Source organism: Antechinus flavipes, chromosome 2 (genome assembly GCF_016432865.1).
Source record: "Antechinus flavipes isolate AdamAnt ecotype Samford, QLD, Australia chromosome 2, AdamAnt_v2, whole genome shotgun sequence".
NCBI lineage: Eukaryota > Metazoa > Chordata > Mammalia > Dasyuromorphia > Dasyuridae > Antechinus > Antechinus flavipes.
In genome coordinates, this window is record NC_067399.1 from 59,331,783 (window position 1) to 59,357,649 (window position 25,867).

Consider the following 25,867-nt stretch of genomic DNA (forward strand, 5'->3'; position numbering starts at 1 on the left):
AATCTGATAAACTGGAGATGATATACAAAATGAATGCAACAATAACGGCAAAAATCAAGTTTGCAAAAGGAAAGAAATTCAGGCTGTAGACTATGGTAGCAATACAGATTCAGCTCAGAAGAAAGGTCGTGGGGTTGTCAGAAGAGTGTTTGGATGTGGACGCACCTTCCAGCTCTGCCTCTTACTAGCTTGTGATCCTGGGAAAGTCATTTTTCTCACCCTGGGCCTCAGTTTCCCTATCTTTTAAATGGAGGTATTTCACAAGGTTATTGTGCAGAAAGAGGTATCCAAGTGATTCAAGGAGTAGAGTGTTGAATTTTGAGCTAGGAAAACCTGAGTTTGGCATCAGACAGCTTACTATCTGTGTGACTCTAGGCAAATCTGTTAACCTCAACCTCTCTTTTTCTCATCTGTAAAATGGAATTAATAAAGAAGATCAAATAAAATACCATGGATAAAGTGCTTTGCAAACTTTAAAGTGCTATATAAACTAGCTATTATTGTTAGGAAAGAATAATTATTAAAGCTAGAGCATTATGCCCCAATAGAATCAGAAAGACCAGGATTTGAGTCCTATCTCTTGAACACATACTGTGTGAACATGGGTAAGTCCCAGTGTTTCCCCATCTTGAGACCCCTCAGTCTGCTTCCAATCAGGAGCATCTGAATTCCTTGAGGTAAGAGGTTGTTTCTGTAGGCTAGCATCCATTTTCGTGTCAGGTACATAAGATACATATACATATAGATATATAGACAGTATAAAATTGATAATATACTTAACAAATGCCTTTGGGAGAATGGCTATAGAAGGAGCTGACCACACTGCTGAAATCACAGGTCTGGACAATAAATAGATAGTTAAAGAGCGAGAGATTCTGTTCTTCTTTGGGAAAGACAATAAATGTGGTAGGAGTGGTGCTGAAAATGAATAAGTCAAAATGTTTTCCTGGACACCCAGGACTGCCCTCTCTTATTGGCAGGTCCTAGGCCTATAGCTGGAAAGGTTCCCGTAGACTAACTGTCAAGTGGTAAACAGAGGTTTCACCTAGTTTCTTTCTCTCCAATACCCCACAGAGGATTCTGCACTAGATATATTTTCATTGAAATGGTTGAATAAAGACAAGGAGAGAATCCAAATGTTAAACAAGCTAAAAAGGATTATAGCTGTGAAGATCACTTCGTCTCACCTTTTCATATTATAGATGGGGAAAGAGAGACCCAGGCAGACAAATAGGTCTTAGCAGCTACAGGTATTAGAACTTGGAACCAGGGCTCCAAAGCCTATGCTCATCCTGCTAGGGCAGGCTGTTTGCTGGGAGTGGGGAAGGGAAGGCAGAGGAAGGGAGGAGGGGCTTTATTATTATTTGTAAAACAGACTACCAAGTTAAATGTTTGGACAGCTGGGTAGCGTTACCATGTGCAGAGCTCTAACCCTGGAGTCAGGAGGACCTGAGTTCAAATGCAGCCTCAAATACTAGCTGTGTGACCTTAGGCAAGACACCTCACCATTTGCCTGGGTTTACTCATCTGTAAAAACAAGTTAGAGTAGGAAATGGTAAGCCACTCTGCCAAGAAAACCCCAAATGGAGTCACAAAAAATTGGACCTGACCAAAAAGGCTTAACAACAAATTAAATTCTTTAGCATTTTTAACAAATTCTTATAAAGATGAGATTTTAATTTAGGTCTAGCAAAGCTGCCCAGGAGCACTTAGCATTTTCTTATAAATATTTACAGTAAAAGTGGCAGCAGCTTGTGAAGAAATTGCTTGAGAGAAGGAGGGATTAGAGCATGTGGCAGTAGACCACCAATGGCATAGAAAGGAGTGAGGAGGTCAGGAAGAGAAAGCAGATGCTGCAGACCCTCACCTCATGAGGAGACAGGGGCAGGCCTGAAGGATAAAAATGAATGGCTTGGCATTTAACTGGAAGATAATGAGAGACAGTGGAGGAATGGTTCTTTCTTGAAAGCCAAGGAGGGTGATCAGGAAAGTAAGGAGTGGGCATATTACTTGGTGAAGATTTGCTCTGGCTACTTCCCAGTGCAATTGTAAAAAAAAGGGAGGCAGAAACCTCTGGGTGATAGAGTGTTTCATCATCCTCATTAACAACATCCTAGTGGCAGTACAACTCACCCCCAGCACGAATCCTGGTGAGTGGATGAGACCCAGGCCACATAGGAGCCAAGGGTTCAGTCACTGAACTTTGTAGAGGTCCCCTGCAGAAGAGAAACCGGCCTTGACCAGGAATGCTCTGGGCATGGGGATGAAGGGATTTGATACAGATGAAAGTATCCAAAAGGAAAAAAATGATGAGGTAACGTAAGCTGTAGTTATTACAGGGATGTTAGCGGGAAAGGAAACTGAAGCCTTTTGTGACTTTCTTATAGACTCACCTAAACAAAAACTGGGGTGAGATTTCTGAGGACACAGTAAATATGGGCTCGAATCACAATGGATTGTAATAGACAGTCCTGAAGCTAATCAGTCTCTGAGCTCACCATGAGCTCACCAAAAAAAGTATTTATTCATCATTAGCATTTCTGTTTGCACAGCTCTAATTATTAGGAGGGACACTAGCTGGTACCCTACTGCACACAGCACCTGACCAGGAATCTAAGACTCATCATCCCAAATTCAAATACGGTGTCAGACACTTACAAATGTGGGATCCTGGACAAGTCATTTCACCCTGTTTCCCTCAATTTCCTCATCTATAAAATGAACCAAAAAGGAAATGACAAACCACTCTAGTATCTTTGCCCAGAAAACCCCAGTTGGAATCACAAAGAATTGAATATAATTGAAAAATGACTGAATAACAACAATTATTTGTTAGAGAATCCTTATATTAAGACAAAATTTGTTTCACTGTAACTTGTGTGGTTGGTCTTTCTTCCATCCTCTTGGAGCCATGCATCACAATTCTAACACTTTTCCAAATGACAGCCCTTTAAATACTGGAAGACAGCTGTCATGGCCCTTTAAAGTCTTCTCTAGGCTAAACATCCCTTCTACTAATTCTCATATGACTATGGTCCAGATTTTCTCACCATCATGGCCATTCTCCTGTAGATGTCTTCCAGTTCTTCACGGTCCCTTTTAAAATTTTGTATCCTGAGCTAAACCAAACTCTAGATATGTCCTTATGGTTCTGTAATAGACTGAAAGAATCCAAGAGTTGGCAAGAATCTTAAGATGTCACCTGATTCAATCTTCCCCTTTTACTAGGTAAATGGACAACCTATGCAGGTCAGTGAGCTGTTTCTTTTCTTACTTATCTCCATAAAGTTTCCCACACACACACTTTTTATTGGGAGAAAAGAGAATTTACAGAACAAAAAAAAAAAAAAACAAAAAAAAATTATACAACAAAGAACAAGCCCATAATACTTACATTCTTTCATTTTCATATAGCCTTGGTTGGAAGGGTCTTGGTTGGAAAAGGTCTATAATCCAACCTCCACCTAAATCATGATGCACCTGCCAGGTAGTCCATCTGACTTCTATCTGAAGATCTTCAGGGATAGGTACTTCACTCTCTCTTGAGGCAGTCCATTCTACTGTTGGAGAGCTCTAATTGTTGAAAGGCATTTTCCCATTTTGATCTAAAATTTGCCCTGAAAAATTCTACCCACATATCCTCATTCCACCTTTTGAAATCAAGGAAAATCGCTTCAATTCTCACTCTATAGGATCAGTGTTTATTTAGGGCTATTTTTGTTCTTTATTAAAATGATTTGTAATCTCCATTAAGCTATAATCAACTCCCATTAGAAAATGCCAAAACTTCAAAAACATTAATTTTTAAAGAAGCATCCCATCTGGATATTAGCAAAAGAGCCTGTATCCAAGTATACACATCTTGTTCTCTGATAGCACCGTCAAGAACAGGATCCCTAGTGATACTTCCTTTAGTGGCCTGTGTGATCTAAAAAAATTTTCAAAGATTAAAGCCACTCAAATATTTACCAAACACCTACTATATACAAAACCCCAAGCTAGATGTTCTTATACAAAAAATAAATAATACAACCCATATTTCAAAGAGTCTGTCCTCTGAATAACAAGGTAAGGACTGATATGGTCATAAAGAAGAAAATTACCCAGCCTTGACTCAGGAAATCTTCCCCCTAAGTCTCAGCAAGAGATAGTTGTTGGAAGAAAGCCTAGCTGTGCCAGGTTTTCTAGATTAGTCAAGGACCACTGTTTCAAATGCCTTCAATATATTTAGAAGGATAAAAAAAAAATAATTAAATTACCTAGAATTCTTTCCCCAGCTGATATGATTGAGTTGTGATAGATTACTTCTGTGGGGCAGGGCAGAGGGAAATAAATGAGCATTCTTTTCCACAGCAAGCCATCCTCATTTGTAAAATGAAGGGTTAGACTAGTAAACAACAATACAAGCTAATAATGATCTGAAATCTTCCTAACCCTAGCACCCAAATAACTGAACCATCAAGATGGCTCTGGAGATCTCTCTCAGCTCTCCATCCCTGGTACAGTTCTCACGATTACTTTATAGTAACATATCTTCCCCTTAGGGATGGCCTTCCTTAAAAAGGTGTTGTATAGTCACCAGGTCAGTCTGATCTCACATGAATGGTGCTTGAGATAAAGGACTTTCTTCCTTCCTCTTATACCCGAAAGCTTTGAGATATTTTAAGCAATTTCTCACATTATTTAAGTCAATCCAGAATACATCCATACAGGTCCAATTATGAAACCTAAAAATATGATTCTTTCCCTATACCTTGTGATCTTGACCCTAGAATAATTGGTTTTTTCATCTGAATGACTAACAAAACATTAGAAACATAGAACATAAAAAGAATGGTAAATCTAATTCTTTTTACTTTTGTATGTAAATATTAGGGAGCTCACATGGGTTTTAAGGGATGAAATCAATATTAAGGTTACAAAGTAAAGATATCTATGAGTTGAAAGAAATCTCAGAAGCCATTTAGTCTAATATCTCTAGTCTCTGATTAAGGGAGGAGAAGCCACTACTTCCTTAGGCCCATTGGACAGCTCTCATTGTCAGAGAGAGGCAGTATTGTTCAGCGATTAGTTGGAAGACTAAAGTCAAGAAGTGGATTCACAGCTACTGTTGCTCCAAGGGAAATTAGACCCCCAAAACCGTAGTGTGAGAGACTTTGCCAAATGCTAAAATCCAGGTATATTATGCCATGCTATAGCAGCCAGACATATATGTTGCTTTAAGCTTTGCAAAGAACTTTACATTTTTATCTTCTTTACGCCCCATGAGGGAAAGCTTACAAATACTGTTACATCTGTTTTGCAGATGAGAAAGGTAAAGCTGAGAAGGTTAAGTGACCTATCCACGGTCTCACAGTTTTTAAAGATGAAATTTGAATCCAGGTCTCTCCTAATTCCAAGCCCAATCTTCTACCACTCTTCATTCTCCAGATCTACCAGTCCAGTTATCCTGTCAAAGGAAAGGAGGCTGCTCTGTCATGGACTGTTCTGGATGAAGCCATGCTACTATTCAGTGATAACTGATTCCTTTTCCAAGTATTTACCAACCAGACTTTGAATAGCGCGCACTTGATTACTGCCAGGAAAATTTGGTCTATAGATTGCATCAACTCTCCCTTTAAAAAAAATCAGACTCAAATTGGCCCTTCTCCAATTACGCAACCTCTCTCATTCTATAAAATCTTTCTAAGAATCACCGATGACTCAGAATCACAGATCCAGAGAGGGGGAGGCTTGGCTAGGCAGCAGTTTGTCTGAAAACCATCGTGGGGGTGTAGTGGACAGCAGGCTCCATATAGATCTGCAGTGTAATGTGGCAGCCACGAAAGCTAGCATGGTCTCGGTCTGCAGCGAGATGGGAATAGTAAGGAGGCAACGGTCTCTGGGGCAGATTCTATTTAGCTCTGGGCCCCCAGTCTAACATAGGGAGCGTACAGGGGAGAACAGCAAAAATGGCAAAGGGCTTTGAATCATGTCCTATGGATCCATTGGGAAAATGGGAAATGTTTATCCTAGGAGAGAGAGAGAGTTGGGGGAAAAGTTTGTCATGTGGAATAGCCCTCTTGGGCAAGCTTCATAGTTTCTTCATCATTAAAAAGTCCTCTGAAATTCACTTTATTTTTAGATCTGAGATCCATAGTAGCAAAGGAGCAAATTTAGAATGGAGTCAAAAATAATTGAGAGGGAGATGTCCAAGAGTGGGATGAGCTGCTTATCCTCCTACTATACAACATTATTCTGTCTCGCCACACAGGCATCCGCAAACTTTTATTCTCTTCCTTTTTTTTTATTTTAACTTAATTTTTTTTTCTTTACTGAGGCAATCGGGGTTAAGTAATTAGCCCAGGGTCACACAGCCAGGAAGTGTTTGATGATTGAGGCCAGATTTGGACTCAGGTCCTCCTGACTTCAGGGCTGGTGCTGTATCCACTGGGCCACTTGGCTGCCATTATTCTCTTCCTTTTAAATAAAATAGACACTTCTAGAGTCATATTGCAAGCATGAGCCCCATCTACCAAATTACAATGAAACCTAGAGTTCAAATTTGCCTCCTGACATTAGGCATAATTCTCTATCTAGTTTATAAAATCATAGACTCTTTGTGGTCCTATTTATGTGTCTGTAGATATGTTTAAGTTTAAGCCTGCACTCACACTTTTAGGACACCCAGAACAACCAGCTGGGTTGGTAGGGAATACAAAAGGCATCTATAATCTATCTCCTAGAGTTAAAAATTGGAAGGGACTGTGGAGATCATCTAGTCCAAGCCCTCACTTTACAGAGGAATAAACTGAGGCCCAAAATGGAAGCATTACTGGCCCAAGGTCACATATTGTTGGAGGCAGAATTCAAAGCTAGGCTTTCTGAATCAATACTGTGCTGTTTGGGAGATGGGGGAGAAAAAAAGAAGGAAACTCATCTAATTATGAAATTTCCTTTCAAACTGTCCAATACCTTCACTTGTCCTGGTTGTAGCTCCTTTAGAAAAAGTCATTGAGCCTATAGAGGCTGGGATGAGAATAAGTGCGAAGTTAGTAGATTTCCTCATTTCTGGCCCTGGATCCTTCTTTGAATTTCTTGGGATATCGTGGCTGATATCATGAATATCAATATTAATCTACTGAAATATAATCACTGATCCCAGGTAATTCAATGTTTGCTCTTATAGTATATTTTAACATCTCATAGTATAGTATAATAAATAGAATATAACATCTTATCATATATTTTAACGTTGTTAAAATATATGATATATGTGTTAAAATATATATACATGTGTGGACTCATAACCAACTTGCTATTCCAAGAACCCTTTGTCATTTTTAGATTGATTCAAAATTTAGGGAGGTGGTATGATACAGTGGAAAGAGTGGTAGATGTGAAATCAAAACCTGACTTCAAGTTCTGGTTTTGCTGCTTATTGCAAAATGTGACTTTCTACGAATTACTGACCCTTTCCAGACCTTAAATTCTTCCTCCATGAAGCAAGGGAATATACTAGATGAACCCCTAAGATTCCCTCTCAATCCAGTGATCCTTGTTTAAGGGATAAGATATGTATAAAGTTGCTTTAAAGCATATCAGAAGCCTAGCAGATGTCACATTGTGAAGCTGTTTATTCTGAGAATGCAGAGAATGAAAAATAAATGATTTAACGGTGACATTTCAATCAGGTTTTTAGACCCACAAAACCCACGGAACTCACAATTGTCAGTCCCGAGAGCCTTCATCTCATCAGTTAGAATATTTTTAGCACATGGGACTTAATGGGTATTTTTTTTTTCCTCTTTTGAGTGGACCAATGAATGAACAGAAATTAAAGAGAAGCCTTGATAAGCCAAAGTCCATTAAGAAATGCTTGGGGAATTGATTAAATGCAGACTTTTAAAACTACATTTTTAAAAGCTCACTGCTTTTCTGTATGGCTTTTCAGACAGCTACTTAATAAACATTAAGGACAAAATTCATTTTTTTATCTCCACAGCTCTCCCCCAGGCACAGTATGGACCCTTGCAATGAACAATGACTGACCTTGGAGGATTGCAGAGGCCCAAAGAACAGAGCAATAGACCCCTTTTCTATGGTCTGGTTGCCCATCTTTTTTGGAGGTGACGACTTTCATCAGCAAACCCAGTACTGACAACCATTCCTTGCCCTTCCCCCTCACCCTCAACCCACTAGCTTGGACCACTCATCGTCCTGGACACCATGTAGTAGGGCTTCAACGGGGCGTGACAACTGAGTTGCAATGGTTTTACACACTTCCCCATTTCCCTGCTGCTGTCTGTCCCTTCTGCATAGAATTTCTTGGGCTCTGATCTTCCCATTTTACTGGCTTATGGACAAATTCGTGGCCTCCTTGATACCGACTACCAATGAGAAGTGCCAAAGGGGCTCCCTGTGCTGGGTCCTCCGCTTCATCTTCACCGCCCCCATTTACTCGGCCCTCTGCCTTCTCTCAGTCCCCAGTGCCATCTGCGGGTTTCTCCTGTGGAACCCACTGCAGCTATGTAGGCGGCCGTACATCTACTCCAGGCTGGAGGACAAGGGTCAGGCCGGTGGAAGCATCCTGCTCAACGAATGGAAGGCCACGGGCCCCGGGAAGAGCTTCTGCTTCGGCACTGCCAACGTCTGTCTCCTCCCTGAATGCATGGCCAGGGTGAACAACCTCTCCAACACGCAAGCCCGCGCCAAAGAAATCGGGCAGAGAATCCGGAACGGGGCCAGTCGGCCCCAGATCAAAATCTACATAGACTCCCCAACCAACACTTCTATCAGCGCGGCGAGCTTCAGCAGCCTGGCGTCCCCCCAGGGCGGCGATGGTCCTAACAAAGCCGTCCCCGCGGGCATCAAGAGAACAACCTCCATGGAGTACAAGGGGGACAACGGCAGCCCCAACAACAGCGAGGAGCACAGGAACCCCAAAGCCGGCGGCGACTTCCATGAAGCCGAAGACAACGCCTGCATCATCCGGATCGGGGGAGAGGACGGCGGCCAGCTGTCTGACCCAGAAGCCGATGGCACTGGGGACTGCCAGATGGAGACCCCTCCGGAGAACAAAGCCGAGGGCCAGAAGGGCCAGACCCCCAACCACAAGGCAAAGGATGGGGACGCTGGAAGCTTAGACAGCTACACGGCTTCCCGGGAGTCCCTGGTGAAGGTCCGCATCGGGGACAGCCCCACGGAGCAAGGGTCCGTCAACAACAAGCTGCTCCACAAGACCTCCATGCTCAAGAAGACCTCCCTGCGCAAAAAGAAGCATACGGACGAGATCTTTGACCATGAGATCTCTGCCTTTTTCCCTGCCAACTTGGACTTCCTGTGCTTGCAGGAAGTGTTTGACAAAAGGGCGGCTGGGAAGTTGAAAGACCAGCTCCACCAATATTTTGAGTACATTCTGTACGATGTCGGGATCTACGGCTGCTGCTGCTCCTGTAAGATCCTGAACAGCTGCTGCCCTTGCAAGAGCCTCAGCAGCTCCTGCCCCTGTAAGATCCTGAACAGCGGCCTCCTTTTTGCCAGCCGCTACCCAGTCATGGATGCTGTCTATCACTGTTACCCCAACGGAGGAGGGACTGACGCCTTTTCTTCAAAGGGAGCCTTGTTTGTTAAGGTAAGGATCTCTTCTCCTTGCAGCTTCCCCCTGGCTAGACTGCCCTCGGATAAGGAAGCCCTCCTTTTCCCCCCTTCCTGGGCATCAGCCTGGGGGAGCAGGTTCTGACCCACCAGCTGACCTAAATCAAGGTACTTCCCCTCCTCTAACAAGAACTCCCAAGGGTCTGTGGCTGTGCTGCAGGTGAGGCTTAGGAGGTTATAGACGGTGATCAGGAAATCTCACCCACACGCCCATTGCAAATCTGCAAAATGGTGAGCAGGGAGCTGCTCCTGTGCATGAGAACGCTCTTCCTTAGCCAGAAATGGTGAGCAGGGAGCTGCTCCTGTGCATGGAGAACGCTCTTCCTTAGCCAGAAATGGTGAGCAGGGAGCTGCTCCTGTGCATGAGAACGCTCTTCCTTAGCCAGAAATGGTGAGCAGCGAGATGGTCCTGTGCATGGAGAACGCTCTTCCTTAGCCAGAAATGGTGAGCCTGGAGCTGCTCCTGTGCATGAGAACGCTCTTCCTTAGCCAGAAATGGTGAGCAGCGAGCTGCTCCTGTGCACGGAGAACGCTCTTGGATAGCCAGAAATGGTGAGCAGCGAGCTGCTCCTGTGCAGGAGAATGCTCTTCCTTAGCCAGAAATGGTGAGCAGCGAGCTGCTCCTGTGCATGAGAACGCTCTTCCTTAGCCAGAAATGGTGAGCAGCGAGCTGCTCCTGTGCATGAGAACGCTCTTCCTTAGCCAGAAATGGTGAGCAGCGAGCTGCTCCTGTGCATGAGAACGCTCTTCCTTAGCCAGAAATGGTGAGCATGGAGCTGCTCCTGTGCATGAGAACGCTCTTCCTTAGCCAGAAATGGTGAGCAGGGAGCTGCTCCTGTGCATGGAGAACGCTCTTCCTTAGCCAGAAATGGTGAGCAGCGAGCTGCTCCTGTGCAGGAGAATGCTCTTCCTTAGCCAGAAATGGTGAGCCGCGAGCTGCTCCTGTGCAGGAGAATGCTCTTCCTTAGCCAGAAATGGTGAGCAGCGAGCTGCTCCTGTGCATGAGAACGCTCTTCCTTAGCCAGAAATGGTGAGCAGAGAGTTGCTCCTGTACATGGAGAACGCTCTTCCTTAGCCAGAAATGGTGAGCAGCGAGCTGGCTCCTGTGTACGGAGAACGCTCTTCCTTAGCCAGAAATGGAGAGCAGAGAGTTGCTCCTGTGCATGAGAACGCTCTTGCATAGCCAGAAATGGTGAGCAGCGAGCTGGCTCCTATGCATGAGAACGCTCTTCCTTAGCCAGAAATGGTGAGCAGCGAGCTGGCTCCTGTGCATGAGAACGCTCTTCCTTAGCCAGAAATGGTGAGCAGGGAGCTGCTCCTGTGCATGAGAACGCTCTTCCTTAGCCAGAAATGGTGAGCAGCGAGCTGGCTCCTGTGTACGGAGAACGCTCTTCCTTAGCCAGAAATGGAGAGCAGAGAGTTGCTCCTGTGCATGAGAACGCTCTTGCATAGCCAGAAATGGTGAGCAGCGAGCTGGCTCCTATGCATGAGAACGCTCTTCCTTAGCCAGAAATGGTGAGCAGCGAGCTGGCTCCTGTGCATGGAGAACGCTCTTGCATAGCCAGACATGGTGAGCAGGGAGCTGCTCCTGTGCACTGAGAACGCTCTTCTTAGCCAGAAATGGTGAGCAGCGAGCTGCTCTTGTGCATGAGAACGCTCTTCCTTAGCCAGAAATGGTGAGCAGCGAGCTGGCTCCTGTGCATGAGAACGCTCTTGCATAGCCAGAAATGGTGAGCAGCGAGCTGCTCCTGTGCATGAGAACGCTCTTCCTTAGCCAGAAATGGTGAGCAGCGAGCTGCTCTTGTGCATGGAGAACGCTCTTCCTTAGCCAGAAATGGTGAGCAGCGAGCTGGCTCTGTGCATGAGAACGCTCTTGCATAGCCAGACATGGTGAGCAGGGAGCTGCTCCTGTGCACTGAGAACGCTCTTCTTAGCCAGAAATGGTGAGCAGCGAGCTGCTCTTGTGCATGAGAACGCTCTTCCTTAGCCAGAATGGTGAGCAGCGAGCTGGCTCCTGTGCATGAGAACGCTCTTGCATAGCCAGAAATGGTGAGCAGCGAGCTGCTCCTGTGCATGAGAACGCTCTTCCTTAGCCAGAAATGGTGAGCAGCGAGCTGCTCTTGTGCATGGAGAACGCTCTTCCTTAGCCAGAAATGGTGAGCAGCGAGCTGGCTCCTGTGCATGAGAACGCTCTTGCATAGCCAGACATGGTGAGCAGGGAGCTGCTCCTGTGCACTGAGAACGCTCTTCTTAGCCAGAAATGGTGAGCAGCGAGCTGCTCTTGTGCATGAGAACGCTCTTCCTTAGCCAGAAATGGTGAGCAGGGAGCTGCTCCTGTGCATGAGAACGCTCTTCCTTAGCCAGAAATGGTGAGCAGGGAGCTGCTCCTGTGCACTGAGAACGCTCTTCCTTAGCCAGAAATGGTGAGCAGGGAGCTGCTCCTGTGCATGAGAACGTTCTTCCTTAGCCAGAAATGGTGAGCAGTGAGCTGCTCCTGTGCATGGAGAACGCTCTTCTGGAGACTTTGTTTAAATGAGGATTGATATGGAGAGCTAGTGCAGATTAAAGGTGGTAAATTTGATAGATTGGAATTTCAGGGGCCTTCAAGTCCATTAAAATTTCCCATTAATTTGGTCTTTAATTGATGTGTTTCATTAGGTTTGTACTTTCCCAACTGCTTTCTAAAAGAGGCACACACATCATTATATGGCTGCTTTGGGGGAGGTTCTGCCTACTACAATGTGGCTTCATTTAAACAGTAATTAATTGAAATTAATAATTGTTTCTTTTAATTTAAATGTAATTGGGGGAGTTTTTAGGTCATGATAATTTGGCCATTATGTATTGTCTTCTCACTGAGCATGAGAAATTTGTTTCCCTCCACCCCCTCTATACTTTGTCAAGTTATATTTAAGGTTTTTTTTCCATTTTCTCAAAGAATTATTTCTTCTCTCTATTATGTGATCATAATTTTTGATATCAGAGGCTAGAAGGAATGGTTTTATTATTGCTAATATTTAAATTATTATTTAAATTTTCACCATTAATTAAAGGTCTCTTTATAGTTACAAAGCACTTTGTTTACAGTTTTTCATTCAGTCCTCAAAATAGCATTACAAATAGAGCAAGAAGAATTATTGTCATTTTTCAGGTGAGGAAACTGAGGATGACAGAAAAATGACCTGTGCATTGTCACACTGATTAGTTTTTTTTTAAAAGCTTTTTTATTTTTCAAAACATTCTTTTTGCTCTATTTGTAATGCTATTGTGTTCCAATTTTCACCCCTTCTCCCACATCCTCCCCTAGATGGCAAGTAGTCCATTATGTGTTAAACATGTAGAAATAGATATTAAATCCAATATATGCATACATATTTCTACAATTATCATGCTGCTCAAGAAAAATCAAATCAAACCAGTAAAGAAAAAAATAAGAGGAGCAAAATAAAATGCAAGCAAATAACAATAGAGAAAATGAGAATGCTATGTTGTGATCCATACTCAGTTCCTCTCTCTGGGTATAGATGGCTCTCTTCATCACTGAACTATTGGAACTGGTTGAATTATCTCATTGTTGAAGAGAACCATGTCCATCAGAATACATCCTCATACAGTATCATTGTTGAAGTATATAATGATCTCCTGGTTCTGCTCATTTCACTTAACATCAGTTCATGTAAGTCTCTCCAATCCTCTGTTTTCATCCTGCTGGTCATTTCTTACAGAACAATAATATTCCATAACATTCATATATCACAATTTATTCAGCCACTCCTCTAATGATGGGCATCCACTCAGTTTCCAATTCCTTGCCACCACAAAGAGGGCTGCCACAAAGGTTTCTGCCCACGTGTCACACTGATTAGTAAAGGGCAGAGTCTGGGCCCAAGCCATCTGATTCTAAGGGAACAGGCTTCCCCTCTGTTACTGATCCCTTGCTATCATGACAAAAACAACAGTGACAGCTTCCTTTCATATGGTGCCTGTGTGCATCATCTCATCTGATCGTCACAATTTGGTCTTCCTGAAGATGAGAAACAGGGGACTTAGGCACTGATCTGGACCCCACAACTCCTCACTGTGGAAGGTGGGATTCTGGCCTGGGGGCCTGCTGACTGTGGGCCCCAGGCCTGTCTGCTTCTGCAAGCCTTCCCACAAAGACCCATCTACCCGTTTATGTCAAGCAGGAAAGGGAAGGATTCCAGTCTATCCCCAGAGAAGTGAGCAAACCCAGACCTAGAGAGAAGGGCCCTGGCCAGAGCACCGGACTCGGAGCCAGAGGATTTGGGCTGCAGCTCTTCAGCAGCTAGAGGTGTGACCTTGGATGGTCGCTGGCTTTCTCCATCTCTGTTTCTCCAATGGGAAAATCAGCACAGATTAGCTTAGCTGGATGCAGGTTAAGGTGCCTGAAGGCAGACAGTCACTAGAGACTGATCCTGGAGTCTGGAAGGCTTGAGGTAAAATCTTGGCTGCATGATCATGAACTGATCATTGGCCTCTTAGTGTCTGGGGCAACTTTTTAAGATTGTAATTTATAACTGGATTGCCCTCAGCAGCAGTGGAAGACATCTCCAACTCTGCCGAAGTCATGGGTCCGGACCAAACAGTGCTCTGGAGACCAGCACAGGGCTGTACCTGTCACATGTCTGTCAGATAAATGAACACAATGTCACATCCTGCTCTGCGAAGCTGTGCTTGATATCTTGTGAGGTTCAAGACAGAGCTTATGCTAACAGGGCTTTCATTTTCTCAGTCCATTGCTGTGACCACCACAAATGCTTAAAAGTTTTGGATACAAATTGGCACTAAAAGGAAAGGAGAACATGGCACAGTATGTGTATTTCCTACCTTGATCAAAGAGTAATGGAGATCCCTCATGAATACACACTCTCTCTCTTTTTCTCTCTCTCTGTCTGTCTGTTTCTCTCTGTAGGTGTCTCTCTTTCTATTTCTCTCTGTGTGTCTGTCTCTGTGTGTCTGTCTCTGTGTGTCTGTTTCTCTCTCTCTCTCTCTCTCTCTCTCTCTCTGTCTCTGTGTGTGTGTGTGTGTGTGTGTGTGTGTGTCTCTGTCTCTTTCTCAGTCTCTCTCCATTTCTCTCTGTTTCTCTCTCATGACAACATGGGACAGGTCAATAAGGCAAAAAAAAAAAATGGGGGCTCTTCTTTGGGAGAGCTGACATTCCCTTTGAATCTGTGTACTCTCTGCTATGAGGTCCTGAGCTTTTCACACAGAGTGTAATGTGGTGAAACCAAATTAATTCCTGTTATAACAAGATCTACTCCATCTATTTTTGCCCACCATTTGTCAGCATTTAACAGATTATATTTTGGTCGTGGCTGCCAGAATTACTTTCCCATAAAAGCAGCGTTTCTTATATAAGAATGGATAGTGTTCCATTAACTTGCATTTCATTAAAAAAGGAGCTTTCAGGGACTGAAGGCCCAGAGATCGAAGACTTTGTCACTTCACCTCAGCATCACCAGATCAGAGCACAGTCCATGTCAGTAATAATTTGAAAAGCATTCTGTCCTCTTCCCGCCTGGAACTAATTCTTCATCTCTTTGTACTTTATTTTGGTAACTTTTATCGAGCAATTGTCTGTGATTCCTATTACTTCACCTCACCTGTGACCTGCCATTTTTATTCAGAAAACATTAAGTAAATATGCCAAGCCTTTGTTAAATGCCAGAGATACAAAGACAAAAACAAAACTCTCCCTGTCTTCAAAGAGTTTACAGTTTAAGAATATCTCCATGTCCCTAGAATTCCTTTTCACAGCCAACTCCCCTAGAAAATTTAAAATATGATTATTCAGAAACATTTAATTTTCATCTGTTTTTAAGCACTTCATGTTGTATGTGTTTACATTGTGTTACATATGTATAATATAAACACACCTAGTTTTAGATAGATATAGATATAGATATACATGTGTGTATGCGTGTGTGCGTGTGTGTGTGTGTGTGTGTGTGTGTGTAGTTTTACTTACATTAAGAACCAGCAATTCTTGGCTACTATTACCAAGATCAGGAAGCAGGATTTGTAACTTTAAAAGCAATACATTTAACTTCCCTTTTAAGGCAGATGCTGGAGGACTCAAATGACACTGAGTTCTAAATCAAACTTCATTATGCATTTGGAAACCATGTGCTCCTACTAACAAAACATTTTAAAATTACCTTTTTGGCATCTTATTTTAAAAGTGTTCATATCCAGAGAGGACAGGTATATCTTCCTGAAGTATTCCACATGAATTCTTCATCTATCCTGTTTGGGATAATCAGAAGGTTAGCCAAGAGAGAACATTATGAAATAAAGGGTTCTAACTGATCTGAATACTTAGAGCCCTAAATAGATTCTAGTTGGCTTCCCAATCTGGAAACTGAGAAGGGAGACTTAATGCCTCCTAGGACCTTCTTCTCAATTATATGTCCAGGTCTAGATCCCTAGGAATCATTCCTTTTGGCACTAAACTGCTTCATATTTCCATCTTCACAGAATCCCAGAGTTGTTAAAGATTCCTGATGTCATCTTGTCCAAATTCTATCTGAATAGGAAACTTTTATAGATGAGTGCCCATTCATCCTCTACTTGAAGACCTTCAATGATAGAAAATTCATGATCCTTTGTGATCTTGGACAGTTCCAACCACTAGTCTTCTTTATTTGAAGTAAAAATCTGCCTCCCACCAATCCCCTTTCCTCTTTAATTTATAATAATTCACTCATTTTTGGTTCTGCCCTCTGGGACCAAGCAGAAAATACCTAATTCTTCCCCATAATAATCCTTCAAATACTTAAAGAGAACAGTCACATCTTTACTGCATAAAATTCTCAATTTCTTCAGCTGAGTCTGATGTCCCAGAAATGGTGTGACCAAGGCAGAATACACAACTCTTCCCTCCCTCATTTCTGGATAATTTCCCTCCATAAATGTTGCCTAAGTTCATAATTGCTCTTTTGGCTGCCATGATAAATGATCGATTTATCTTGACCTTGCAGGACCTGTGAAATTTTAACCATTCTTCCACTGTCTTGTATTTGTGCAGTTGTGATGACATGACCCCAGAAGTAGGACTTTTCATTCATCTCTATCACATTTCATCATTTTAGAGCAGCCCCATATTCTAGATTATTGAAATCATTTTGCATCCTGTTATCCAACATCTTAGGTATCAATCCCAGTTTTGTGTCACCTGCTACTTCAACAGAGTCTACACCAGAATAGAGGCAATGGGAGCAGAATGAAGGAAATGTAAGAAATATCTGAAGGGCAAAAACAATAGGATTTGATAATTGTTTAGGATAATTATAGGATTTGATAATTGTTTAGATATGAGATAGTCATGAGAAGAACCAATCACCTTCAGGGGGAAAATGCTAAGTTCATTTATGGATAGGGTGCATTTAAGTGCCCTAAGTTTATCAGATGGAAATGTCCTCAAGGCAGTTGGGGATGTAAGTCTAGAAATCCAAAAAGAGATCAGGTTAGAAAATATGATGTAGTCTTGAAAGTGAATGAAATTGCCAAGGAAAAGGAAAATCAATCCATCCATCAATAAGCACTTATTAGGTACTTATTACATGCCAGGCACTATGCTAAGCCTTGAATATTCAAAGAAAAAGTACAAATGCTCTCTGCCCTCATGAAGCAAACATTCTAATGGAAAAGTCAATATGTTCATAAATAATTACATACTAGATCTATGCAAGAGGGAAGGCACTAGCATCTGGGGGAGGGGGGGAGGCTGGAAAAAGGTCTCCTGCAGAAGGTGTCATTTAAGCTGAGTCTGGAAGGAATCCAGTTATTATAAGAAATGAATATGAGAAGAGAAAGCACACTAAGCATGACAGGTAGCCAATATAAAGGCACAGTGATGGGAGGTAGAACGTCACGGGTGAGGATCACCAACTAGACTAATATGGCTGGACCACCATGTAAAGGGAAGTAATATGTAACAGAACTGAAAAGACAGGAAGGGGCTAGGTTGTGGAGAACTTTAAATGTCAATCATTAGAAGGTAGATTTGATCTCAGAGGTAAAAGGCCACCAATGAAGTTGACTAAGAGGAAGAATAGGAGAAAGATGTAAACAGAAGCTGCCCTTGGTTGTAAAATCTAGTATTTGTCTCTTTTTCTTTTCTCAACTCCTTTTTCTGATGAGCAGACTTCAGGCACCTTCTACTTCTACACTGCTTCTTCTTGCCAGGGTCTTCTACAGCCACCATTGTCCTGTTAAGTCCCACCATGGTCCCCGGTCCACTATTTAAACCCCATAATTTCCAACCATGGACACCAGACTACTCTGCTTTGACCACAGATATTTACCTTTCCTTTATTGGAAGTCTCTATGGCTTTGAGAGCCTAGAAATCCTATCCTGTCCCTCTGTCCTATTTGTTTGAAGTATTTTTCCAGATCTACTGTTAAGACTGAGTGATTCTACCTTCTGGTCGAGCAGGGATCCTTCACCTATTGCATTCAGCTTAGTCTCTCTAGTATGGCCTCAATAATGGGTCCCTGACGTCTTTCCCTGGAATTTATCATCAAATGAAAACTCCTTCTCTAATCCTGCTTCAAAGCCCAAACTCCTTTTTGGAGCTCCCAGTTCTCAGCTCCTTTGCAGAGCAGAGATATTTGACAAACATACATATGTACCGATAAATGGTCAATACCTTCACACTTTGTGCTGCTAGTGTCATCAGTTTCCCTTGGTTTCTTTCTAGTGATTCATTAATCAGTTGAATACACCAAAAGAAGTCGTCTTCATCTTCTATAATCCTTCTATAATATATAATATAGATCTATAATCTATAATCCTTGGTGTTTCCAAGGAAAGGAAAGAAAAGAGAAAAGGAACAAACATTCATTAAGCACCTACTATGTGCTAGGTACTCTGCTAAATGCTCTACACATATGATCTCATTATCTTCAGAAGCGCCCTGTGAGATTGGTGCTATTATGATCCCCATTTTACATTTGAGAAAACTGAGGAAGATAGAGGTTAAATGACTTGCCAGCATCACACAGTTAGTAAGTGTCTGAAGCCTGATTTCAACCCAGGTCTTCCTAATTCCAGGTCTACCACCTGTCACTCTGCCACCTAACTGCCTCAAAAGAGTGACTTGTAGTCACCTACCTACAAGTGACTCAGATGATGTCTTACATAAATTTAGTAGCTCTTCCTGTTGCTAACAGAATATTCTGCACACTTAATAGAGGCACTTAATAAATTTCTGTTGATTTAAATCCAACCAAAATTCAAAATATTAAATATGCTTTAAACATACAGTAGGAATGAGACAGTTCCCAAAAAAGGGATTTTAACACACCACCCCAGTCTTAACTTCCATTCAAAATGCCTTCAGTCTTGCTGTGAAATTGGACTTACCACATGCTCACAATTGAATGTACAAGAAAAGTGACCACCACCTCTACTCATTACTGCCCTGTATGGTTTTTAGATCTATTTAACTTGGGTCCTTAGTACTGTGATCCGCTCTGCAGGTGAATGGTTTACCACTGATGCCTCATAAATGAGGTTCTGTTTTACTTGAGTTTTCACTAAAATTGGCTTTTCTGTGGAAAATTTAATAGAAGATGATCCTGTAAGGAGAAAGGGCAGGATTTATTGCATCTCTTTCAACCCATCTGGAAAATATAGAGTCATTTATAGGTACTGTGTGTGTGTATGTGTGTGTGTGTGTGTAATGACCTGGTAGGATGGATGCTAGAGTGCATATGTTGTGGGACTAGCCCTCTTATAACCTCATAGACCCCTGGTAGGCATGTGGTGCCATTATAAGCCTTTTCCTCCTCTGTGCTACCTCAGAGCACCTTTTCCAGGGATTCCTCTTGGCAGGAAATGTTAGTCACTTTCCATAACTGATTTACCTGTGGGGACTTGTACACATCAGTGGGTCTGTGATCTCATCAATGTGGGCACTCTTCCCAGCTGGTACACATCCCACCTTACCCAGTTCTTCCAATGGGACTCCTGTCCTTCCACAAATATTCACAGGAGGTCTACCCACGTTCAGAATATGAGGCTGTCCAATGGGAATCTCATTTACTGCCGTCTTTGATACTGAATCTTCATTGACATTTGCAGGTTAACTATTGAAAATTCAGCTACTGTAAAAGACTAAGAAACCAGATGTATTTTAAGATAGAGGTTGCTTGGAGTCAGCTCATCCTGCCATGAGTAGAACATTCAGAATTAGGGTCATTTTGAGATAGTGAAACTCTACCCTTTGGAGACAAAGCACCTGTTGAACTGTCAGTGGGAAGGCCATACATGTGGCACATGAAGAGCACCAGAAACTGTATTTCAGTTCAAATTAATTTGCCACAAAAGTCCAACTCATAACAAACATCACATAGACAGATACTCTGTCAGTGTCACCAGCTTAAAAGCAGAAATTCAGGGGTTCAATTTAATGTAACAAACATTGGCTAGCACCAGTTATATGCAAGGCCCTGTGCTGCAAGCTGTGGAAGCAAAGGTGAAATGAGGCGAGTCTGCCTTAAAGGAACTTACAATCTAACAGGGGAAATTTGATATAGTGTGGGGTGGGAGAAATGCCAAGGAAATGAATACAAGAGCAAAATATCCATGCCAGACATGCTCGAGCCCCTAAATAAAGGCACCAAGATAAAAAAAAAAAAAAAGCAGGTTAGGAACAAGGAATATTAAGTTTGAGTTAATTCACTAAAATCCTGTGATTTTAGGACCATAAGGACAAGAACTAGGGATTTCCATAAGAATTCTTAGAATCAGAGGGTTTTAAGTTTAAGAATTTATATTGGATTACTAAAAGAAAGAAAAGTAAATGGGTGATAGGAAGGGACAGCCACTAAGATGGACAGTTCTTCGCAGAGTTTGTGAAGAAGAGGAAAGACACAGGATAGGTGCTTTAGGAGGCAGAGTAAGGTCTGCTGAAGAATTAGTAAGGATGGAAAAGATCTAAGAATGTTCGGAGACAGCTAGGAAGGCACCAGAGGAAAGAGAATTTAGAAATTAATGGGACAGAGGGATGATTAAGGACCCAAGACATAAAGAAGAACATAGGATTTTTGTTATGCTGCTGCTTCTTCCCAGTTCAAAACCTCAAATCTCTTTCTTCATCCCTCTTCTGAAGTATTGAACTGGGAAGAAGCAGCAGCATAGCATTAGTCTTGTAACATTCCAAGCTTATTTTGTGATCTTATCTGTTACACTTATCTGCATTTATCACCTATCACTCTATATGACGCAAGAGGAAAAATGATGTTTCACTTAAGCTTTCAATCTCCCCACACACAAACACCCAGCACAGATCTCTGTATTTTGGGGGTTAATAAATGTGTGTTAAACTTTTAAAAATTACATTTTGTAGTTGTATTTTTTTTAAAGGTTTGCTCTAAACTGACTCAATCTGATAATTTCTAAAAGAACTTGTTATTGTGATCATTAGCTTTTATTTATGTTTTAGATCCATGACAAAAAATATAGTCTCCTTTGTCATATAAAGATATAGAAATTCATTTTAATAACCTAACACTTTTCCCATTATACTTGCTGCAAAGTCAAAGAACTATTTTTCCAGTGAGGAAGGTTCATTGAAACATGGAAGAAAATCCATAAATAGCCACATTAAATAAAAAATCATTCCATTTCATATTTTAGTGTTTTTGAGGTAGAAACAGTTTGAGAGAAACAGAAATATAAAAACAATTAATTCGTTTATTTTTAATGAAAAACAATGAACCTTTCAATTAACAGAATAATCACCAATATATGATATAATGATAAGTGGGAGATAGAAAAAGCCAGAAGGGAAGCAAAGACCTCTACAAAGAAAGGGAAAGCAATACCTAGAACTAAATATTAGAGAAACTTTGGTGAAGCAATATCTCCATCTTGTGGCCTTTCAGGTCTTCCTGCAAAGGATTTTTTTTTTTTTAACTAGCTGTTCCCACAACTATAAACAAAAGCACATGATATTCCTATGGCCCATGAAAATAAACTAAAGGTCAGATCGGGCCTTCAAACCAGAGTTTCTACATTCCTGATATGGAGGGTAGACTGTACATGCTAATTCCTGCATGTTCCCCCATGTCAGTTCCTAATCCCTCTTATGTGCAAGATGAGAAACAAGAACTGACAAAGAACGGAGGGGTAAAAGAAAAGCAAAACCATGTTGGGAAAAAAAAGAGAAGATTCAGCAGAGTTTCAGCAGCTGGAAGAAAATCAGGAAGATTAGCAAAACAATCTTAAGCAAATTACTTACAATTTGGCTACTGTGCAAAATGGCCAATTATCAGTTATATTGTGGATGGAAAATTTCTTGGAATATTTGCAAACTGAATCCCAAGAAAACTGATCCAAATTCTGCCTTCATTAAAATTCAATCTCTCTAACCATGATGACATCTGGAAGTCAAGTCCACAAGCATTTATTAAGTGCCTACTACATGCTAAGCACAAGAAAGGCAAAAGTTGGCTCCTGTCCCTAAAGTAGCTCACTGTGTCATGGAGGAGATTGCCAATGACTCTGTGCCAACAAGATAGGATCGGGACAAACTGGGGGCAAACTGAGGAGAGCATTTTAGGGATGAGGGACAAGCAGTGAAAATGCCAGACACAAAATGTATTGTCTTGTGCAAGGAGCATCTCGGCGGCTGGCGCTGCTGCATCATGTCTATGGAGGGGAATAAATGTGTAACACCATCAAAAAGGGAGGAAGGTGATGGCTTATGAAGGGCTCTCACAGCCATTCAAACTGCCTTCTCCTACTGTCATGACTCTCTGCCTGGATCTTTTCTTATGCATGGGGAGCTATCATTTTCTCATTCAAAACCCTATAGGTCTCTGCATCAGGGAGCATTTTTTGAGAGGAAAATTCCACCAAAGAGAAATCAGTGAGAGTCTGAGGGAGAAGGTACCAAGAATTAGGAGAAGAGGGCAGGAAGCAGGACCTGAGATGACCAAATTCACCCCTAATATGTTCTTGAGTTGCATTGGGAGAGGGAGAGCATCCAGGACTGGGGAGTTGGTTGTATTGTCTTCTACCTCCAGTCCTTATCCTGTAGCCCGGTGTTTGATTCTGGATCACACATTTTAGGAAAGATAAGCCAGGTTGGCAAGATCATGCCAAATTAAAGAAAGAGGGTAGCCCAGAGAAAAATGAACTTAAGAAGTACATGATAGTGTTCTCCAAAGATGACCTTCTTCCAAAGGTATCCCCTTCCATTTTGTTAGGAAGTTTTCCCTGACATCCTCCTCCATTTCTCAGTTTTGCCAAGTGGAACAAGAATCCTCTCTCCTTCCACATGTCAGATTTTAGGTATTTAAAACTAGTTATCATCTACAGTGCTAGCACAGTGCCTGGCACAAAGGAGGCATTTAATAAATGCTTGTTGATTGACTCCAACTCCGAGATTTCATGATTCTGAATTGTCTCCAAAAAGATGAGGTTTCTCCTGGCACACCACGACAAATAAGCAACCACTTAAATTACCTACGTGTGCGGCCCCATTTCTTTATATCATCATTTCTCAAGACTTCAAACAGCAATACAACAATACAATAAACAAGACAAACGGTAAGATAAAGAAGTCTCGAGACTTCAAACAACAATATAACAACACAATAATATAATACAATAAACAAGACAAACAGTAAGATAAAGAAGTCTCAAGATTTCAAACAACAATATAACAACACAACAATATAATACAATAAACAAGACACAGTAAGGCAATAAAGTAAATAATGTGGGTTGCTTATTACAATAAAATTCCATGAAACAGCATCTCACCATTCTACTGATTTCAGGTGACATCATTCTTGGCTTTATACATAAGAGGTGTGGTATATTCACATTATAACTGGAAAATTCATCACACAAGCGGTATTCTGGATGTCTGGCACCAAGGCTGTAAGCGTTCTTCTTTACTTCAGAACACCATTGGTGAGGATATGCAGCAAAGATGACAATGTGAATGGAAAAGACCCAAGAGTTTTGGAGTAGTACAAGGTCAATAGGAGTCAATGGCTGTAACATGGCAACTGAAATAACAAAGCTGTCCTTGGCTTCCTGAGAAAGAGCATAAAACCCAGATCAGAGAGTCTGCTTATTCTCTCCTTTGATCAGACCTTATCGGGAGTATCAGGTTCAGTTCTGGGTATTTCATTCTAGGAAGGAAATCCATAAATGGAGAGCATGGCAAAGCAACCAAGATGATGAGGAGCATAGAAGTTATGCCATGTTCACTGAAGAAATGGGGAAAAGGGAGGAAATGGTCTGAGAAAAAGAAAACTTGTTAGAGACCAAGATGCCTTCAAATATCTGAAGAACTGTTATGTGGGGGAAGGTTTGTTTTGTTTGGCTCCAGAAGAAAGAATTAGGATCAGTGGATAGAAAATACAAGAAGATTCGGTTTTAAGGGAAAAATTTCTAATTGATAGAGCAGACAATCTCAGGAAGTAGTGAGTCTCGCTTATAGGTTAGATGACCACTTGTTAGAAATATTCATGTATTACGTAGATATTGTGCAAGACCCCTTCCATCTCAAAGATATATTTCTTTTTTTTTTTTATCCTTCATTCTCGATGTATGACCAGTCCATATTCTTTATTTGTTCAATTTGATAGGGGCAGGGATCTATGTGAAGGAACACTTTGTTTTTTGTAGTTTCTTATTTGTTTTTATTTATCCTTTTGTTTGTTTGCAGCCTTGTCACACTCATTACGTCTCATTCCTTTGCATTATAATGATACTCAATTTTAATTCTTCAAAATACATAATGTTCCATGTCTCACAATCATAAAACATTGTATGAATAATTATATAGACAGACCCTGCATAATGTTGCTTCAACAAGTGTAATTTGTCAGTAATGTCATTTGTAACTTTACACAATATTTCTAGGTTTAATATGGCTATTTTTTTAAAAACATAAGCAGCTATTTCAAGTCACAGTCTCCAAATCTCTACTTAGTACAAACTCAAAGATATATTTCCATATATTTTTAGGCTACCGTGGCTTTTGGAACTTATTAATGAGATATTTCTCATTGTGTGCAATTGGGGTGTCTGAAGCCAGAGAGAAATCATTGTTCCTATTGATTCTTTACTTCTCCCCCAACAGAGAAGCAAGTCTAATTGGAGGAACGTCTGATGGTTTCTGCTGATTTGTCATTTTAACAATTTTGTGCTGAATATCTATGATCCTGGAAGTATCTGGCAATTTACTATTCCTACTTCTAATTAATTACGTCCTTTTCCCCTTCCTTTTTTCTCAGGTACAAGTGGGATGTACACCTCAGGACCAAAGAATCGTGGGATATATTTCCTGCACCCACTTGCAAGCTGAAGGAGGTATGGAATTACTTATTCCTTAATTCTCAGGTTTCTGAGCTAGGCAACACTCTACTGAATAGAGGGAGAGAAGAGACTATCCCCACCTGCTTGCATCAGGGCACAGGAGACAAGAGCAAAACAATGCATGTACTCACCAACCCAAAAATAGCTTTGAAAAAATGCCCTCCCACTTTGTTGGAAGCCAGACAATTGCCCGTTGTCATATAATCAAGCATTTGCATGCACCACTCTCCCTCCTCCGGGCCCAGCTAGTCAGAACACGGGCAAAGCAGAAGGCTGCACAGTCTCAAACTGCAAAGAACAGTGGAGTGCCTGCATTCTCAGAGTCACTCCCTAATAGCTCCCCACCCCAAAGAACACGGCAGACAAGGAAGCTCTCACTTCCCACACACGTCTGCCCATTGTTCCAGGAGAGACAGCTGTCACGATTCCGAGGTTACCCGGCAAATGTTGCTCTTCCTTGAACGAGGCAGAATTTGCTGATATTCTATGATACAGCTATGGTGTAGAGTCTCGGTGATGGTGTCGAAAGTTAGTGGGGGAAAAAAAGTCTATGGGGCAGAGGGGCAGAACTGAAAGGGTCAGCCAGAGAATTCGTGGTTCCAGTCCTGGGCAGGGACCACAAAACCCATCTTCTACACAAAGAATGGGCAGCTTCCTTTCCCCCTTGGTTTCCATTCCCCCTACAAGAAGCCATGAAGCGGTTCTTGCCTCAGGAATATTCCTAAGTGGCACTGAACACAAGAGTAGCCTGGGAGGAGAGTGACTTTCCTTGGATGGCAAGAGAGCCACATGTCCTCTCTTCACCCCAGAACTGACAGCGATGGAAGCTGGTGTCCAGGAAACTTCATTTTAGACGGTCCTGCT

General features: G+C 41.8%; 1 protein-coding gene across 1 annotated transcript in view; it reads left to right on the forward strand.

Moving 5' to 3' along the window:
• Positions 1-25,867, forward strand: part of SMPD3 (sphingomyelin phosphodiesterase 3) — a 259,785-nt gene that overhangs the window by 215,495 nt on the left and 18,423 nt on the right. The window contains exons 4-5 of the mRNA XM_051974942.1: positions 7,985-9,613; positions 24,922-24,997. Coding sequence (XP_051830902.1) covers positions 8,249-9,613; positions 24,922-24,997 — 1,441 coding nt within the window. The 5' untranslated portion in view covers positions 7,985-8,248. The remainder of the gene's footprint in view (positions 1-7,984; positions 9,614-24,921; positions 24,998-25,867) is intronic.